The following is a 5,616-nucleotide window of genomic DNA, read 5'->3' as shown; positions in this document are numbered from 1 at the left end:
TCAACATCGACAGCCTCCAATTTTGAACCAAGCTCCGGAACAAGAGAGTTTCTCCCTCGCTCCGGGGCTTGTGCACGCGCAGTGCGGCCGCTGCGCGTGCGCAGGACTGACCATCGAGTCGGTTGCGAGCGCATTGGCGCTTGCGACCGACTCTGAATGAGGTCCCTATTCCTTCAGTGTGCATTTAACCAGCTTACACCTTATCTCCCACAGGTGGTTGAATCAAAATGAACGAGGCACTAATTAAGTCACCTGCATTCAAGCATGGATATTATTGAAAACTGATGGGGACGATAGTAGTGTAAAGACCCCCATGCATCTGCTAGCTGTTTTCCAAATTCCCTGACTGGACTGGAACCACCGATCTGCCGTTAGGAAATGCTGATCGGTGGCTGTCGATGTTCGCCAATCCTACATGGAATTGGTGAAATTCTTCATGTTAAAAATCTGCGATTTCATGATCCCAATCATATTTAGGTTGGGATCGGCAAATCAGGGAAATTCACCATGTTGGATTTCACCAATGCCCCGACCTTGGCGTCTGGGGATCAGGGAATTGCCCCAATATATCACCATTTGTATGGGGGCTTTAGTTGGCAAGCAATGACCTACCCTATTGCAGCCATGTAAAAAAATGGTACAGTAATGAGTGGGGTATGGGCTGATGATGATGTACATTCACACCTTGTAAGTAAACACTGTACAGTACAATAATTATGACTCAGAGAAGGCAAAACATTGTTCTAGCATGGATCATTTTATTTGGTCTCCGGAAACATGGCCACAGTGTACGATCACCATCTTGCTGTTTTTATAGTTTTGTATAAATAGTCTCGCCCAAAGCTTGAGCGTAGCAGATAAAGAAGGCATGGAGGCTGACAGAGCGCATGAGGTAGTTATACACATATGTCAGGACTTTGAACCTGCTTTCCAAATGATAAAACATGATAAAAGATTTGTGTATAATATGAGGTGGAAACAATAGAACAGTTATGAGGCGTAATAAAAGATAAATGTCTGTAAATAGGAGGCTATTTCCTAACATTGTTCAAAGGTGCAAATCTGAACTAAAACCATAGCAACCAATCAGACGTTTACTTTCATTGTTTAACTTGCTCTAGACCGATAAAAAGCTACCAGCTGATTGGTTTATATGAGTTTAGTCTAGATTATAGTCTTCAGTGATTCTAAAACACGTTTTTCCCTGAATGCAGTCTTGACATGGGACCTCTAAGTGTGTGTTTTCTGGATCTCTTGATCTGAGCACATATAATTATATCAGACTAAGCAAACTGTGCTCACCAGCTGTTGTGCTGGAGAGCTACTACTGTATTTACTTATGCCTGGGTCATATAAATATCTAATGGGTTATTGATTAAACAATGAACCCCTCTACCACAATAGGGTACCCGTATAGATCTCCAGACTCCATTATGAAAACACTACAAAAACAAGATTATTAGGCTCCATATGGACAAGTGAAAAAGTTAAAATTGAACTAACTCCAGCACAGGTGATTCAGTGAGAAAAACTGATGAATTCCAGAGCTATATAATGTGCATTAGATAACATTCAGGTCTCCATTTCATGTGTGCCACCTCAGTGAAATCATGGGGTGCTACAGGCAGACTACAAAATGGCTGCTCCTTCTGGATGCTGGCACCATAAACACTTAAATTATTGCACATTAAATGACAAGCATCACCTTAAGATCATGGGCCTGATTCTCCATCACACACAAAAGTGCACCCAGCAGTGTCTATTGGCTGTTGCCTGCTTTCGACTGTATGCAAATGCCGCTACAAACTCCTTCCCGTTCGTCCGAATGTACAAGGACTGAGACATACACTTACAGAGTCCGTGCACGCTGTGAGACCGAATATTGTGTCCATTGAAACCTGCACCAGCCCAGTGGCAGGTGAATCTGTCCCTCTGGCTATGGCCTCCTATGTCTCTGGCTGTGTGTCTTTGAGCATAGCTGCTTGCATTGAAACGCCTGCGACACTTACATAACCCCCTCTGAATGTGTTCAGACATTTTTGCGCATGCGTAGTTGCAAAGTCGCTCAACTACATGAACATTGGCATTGCATGTGGCATTGCATGTGGCTCTGAATCAGGCTCCATTTGGTTATTCAGTAAAGCCTGCTCTATATCAGGTATTTTCAAATAGCCTTACATTTTAAGTAGACCCTCAAAATACCCCTGCAAGTGGTAGTAGATAGAAAATTGTACTCTGTTGCATTTCTTTCAATGTTTGAGCAGCTCTGTGCAAATAGACGTACTCATTACACACTACCATATTTCTGTAAATGTCCATTCCACATCTCAAGTCAATGACATGGATCAATAAGCTGCTGTTAGCACCAATCTATGTTACAGTATTTTTTATCTCTTTTACCCATTTACGTATCAAGATAGTAAATTACTGTTGGAGCAAAACATTTCAAGAGATGTTCTTTCGCTCTCTATATAGCACTGTAAATGGAAACAGGGTGACAGTAGGTCCTAGTGAGCATGCTCCTTATGTGGAGCTTAAACATTAGTCTTTCCACTTTAAATGGTCATGTTGAGCAGTTTCTGGGGCTTAAAGAACAGTACAGTAGTGTAGTCTGTACAGGATAAGCGTAAAGCGCATCTAGACCATACTGTACACATAGTGGCAGCAGCCATTTTGTAACATGAACTATGAAAGCCATTTTAAAGCAGGAACCAATATTCGTACCTCAGTGATGTCACTAGTTTCAAGTGTATTGGTTATCTGCATTCACTGATTATGGGTGCAGCCTACAAAATGGCTGCCTCTACTGTACGTAGGCAACATGTACCCATTATTAACACAAATGTTACCCTTTTATCCTGATGATTTACATTCAGTGAGATGAAAATAAATGTACGTTGCTCAGCAGTAAAAATGCAAACATTAGGAATCAGATAAAGAATCACCGGGTTGTACTTCTGTAGCCAATTTCTTATCCAGTATAGAATTGTCCTGACGTTCTCCTTTCCTTTTCTTCAGCATTCTAGAATGATGTCCATTTTTAGAAAGTGCATGATATCTGCCTTCCATCAGGTCTTTAGCACTACACAGGGGTCCATGCACTTTAACTGTGTTTCCAAATTTGGAGTAGTCGACAGAGTACCTGCCTTCTTCTTCTGTCACAATGGGGACAAAACGATGGCCCCAGAGGATTTCTTCTGACAAATAGGATGTTCTCGCCTGGGTAGTTATACCTGTTGTCTCCACTACTCCTTCCAGAATTGCCACCACTTCCAGATCCTGGTTGCAAAGGTCATAGGCAGAAAAGGTATAAAGAGGGCTTTTCTCATTAATCGTATGACTTATAATGAGAGGTGACACCAAGAAAATGGAATTCGTCCCTACTGGGTTCTCCACTTGGATGTCTATCTGGGAGATTGGGACGATTTCTCCCTCATCTGTTGTGGTTTTCTTGACTACCTGAATCGTGATTGAAGCACTGATGATCATACTCTTCCGTAGGTCACCCACACGGAACATAAAATTATATTTGCCATCCCGACAGGCAATGACAGCGTGCTTGCTGAAGATCAGAGTCTCAGCCCTGCGGTTTGCCTGTGCAGTCTTCATGAAAATGCATCCCAACATAACAGCATTTATGATTAAACCAGATATGTTTTGAATGATGAGAATCGTGATGGCCAAAGGGCACTGTTCCGTGACCATACGGCCTCCAAATCCAATGGTGACCTGGACCTCAATGGAGAAGAGAAATGCTGAAGTGAAAGACTGAATATTAGTGACACAAGGTATGATAGAGCTACGTTTGGGCTCAAGATCTCCATGGGCAAAGGCAATGAGCCACCAAGCCATAGCAAAGAGCATCCAGCTACAGATAAAGGTCATCGTGAAGATAAGCAGGCTGTGCTGCCATTTGAGGTCCACCATGGTGGTGAAGATATCCTGGAGGAAACGTCCTTGCTCTCGAATATTCTTATGGGCCACGTTGCAGGCACCATTTTTTGACACGAAGCGTGCCTTTCTGGTTTTGGCCCTGTATTGGGCATGTGCGGTTTTATCTTCTGCAACGCGAGTTATCAAGTATTCTTCATGGATCAGCCCTTTCCGGGCAAGCATGTTTGTGTATTGCAAGAGATTTTACTGATTTTATGCAGAAATAACTCTATCTGCAACAAAAGAAGTTGAATTATTATTATGCAAGAAGGTGCTCAGCTGTTCACATAGGGCAGCTATTTACTAACATTGCTCAATGGTACACGTGACACCAGTTTGAATAACTTGCAATAAACAAATAAAAGCTAACTGATGATTGGTTGTTAGTTATTACACATTTACATCTTTGGACAATGTTGTTAAATACTGTTCATAGGTGGCAAGGAAGAGCAAATACCTGTTGTAATGTTAGTAAATAGGAGATTTTTTTTCACCCAAAATATTACAAGTAGAGAGTAAATATCACTACAATATAGTCAGGAAATATGGTGGTGCTACCAACTGATTAAATACATATGTTCACAAGAAAAGAGAAAATAAAATCAGTTATATTGGTGCACTCTATCTCCAAAAAACTGATGCATAAAATCTTAATTTATTAGATATGCTTTAAAAATGATCAGAAATCAACCATTAATGTAAAATGCAGAGTGAACATCCAATTTCACTGCAGCGCCGTAAAAAAAAACAAAAAAAAAAACAGGTGAAGTATTACCTCCTCTATTATAGACAGCGAAAGCATCTGTCACACCTTTAGGAAAGTTCCCTGAAGGGAATCTCAAACAGGTAAATAAAAAACTGATGGTGCAGTCTTTTCAGTTAATGACACATCACTGGTCATGTGCTTGTGTATGAATCTACAAATGTCTATCTCTATATATAACCCTACAATACAATAAAAAGGCAAACAGGCATTATTCTGCCTGGAGCACAAGCTGCGAGTTCTTATGTATCAGTACCGGCCAGTGTCAAATATCCCGTTACTGGGAAGCATAAACAGATGTCTGTCAATACTAGTTAGATATTAAGCTCAGATCAGGTTTTGCTTTCAGCACTAACAATGCTTTCAGCACCAGGGACAGAGCCACTGACTTTAAAGGGTTAAAGATGCTGACATTTGACATGAGCAGTAACATAGATCAGCTGGAAGCACAGCTACTTAATCTATCCCACTTTATAGATTCACTGATGAGCTGAGGGCACAGTCACACTGGGGCCTGTTCATGGCAATCAATTATTAACGGAGGTGTAATGAGAGACAAAGGCAATGCAGGGTGGATAAGGGGCTAAATAAAGCCCACCTCTGCTTGTGGTTCGCTTACCTGGTCATCTAAGGAAACCATGCAGGCATACAGTGGGGACTGGAAAGCGCCTCCCCTTCTCTTTTGGGAGAATGGTACAGTCTATGTGCAAGATGCTGTCTCTGCTATAGGTTTCCTCTGGTGTCTGTGGTTGCACGATCTGATAGGCTGGGAGCTGGGGTTGTTCTCATATACGACAGATGATAGGATAGCAACACACAACTACAGCTCAGGTGCAATGGGCAATGTGTCCTCTTCCTCCTCCTCCTCCTGCATTTCATCTGCCACTGTGTGCCACACACCCGTTAAGGTGCAAGCATTC

At 41.9% G+C, this 5,616-nt stretch overlaps 1 protein-coding gene across 1 annotated transcript; it reads right to left on the bottom strand.

The window, feature by feature from the left end:
* Positions 1–773: 773 nt before the first annotated feature.
* On the bottom strand, positions 774–5,348 carry LOC148535486 (ATP-sensitive inward rectifier potassium channel 11-like). The gene is made up of 2 exons (XM_088462656.1): positions 5,316–5,348; positions 774–4,166 (listed from the first exon to the last, which is right to left on the bottom strand). Exon 2 carries the CDS (start codon positions 4,114–4,116, stop codon positions 2,923–2,925), a length of 1,194 nt encoding a protein of 397 aa, XP_088318782.1. The 5' UTR covers positions 4,117–4,166; positions 5,316–5,348; the 3' UTR covers positions 774–2,922.
* Positions 5,349–5,616: the final 268 nt, after the last annotated feature.

The sequence above is a fragment of the Taudactylus pleione genome, unplaced genomic scaffold (assembly GCF_031769625.1).
Source record: "Taudactylus pleione unplaced genomic scaffold, aTauple2 ptg000051l, whole genome shotgun sequence".
NCBI lineage: Eukaryota > Metazoa > Chordata > Amphibia > Anura > Myobatrachidae > Taudactylus > Taudactylus pleione.
This window is presented reverse-complemented; position numbering and strand designations above follow the sequence as displayed.

Coding starts and splice junctions, on each gene's coding strand:
- LOC148535486 (XM_088462656.1), bottom strand. CDS start 4,116: ATGCTTGCCCGGAAAGGGCTGATCCATGAAGAATACTTGATAACTCGC.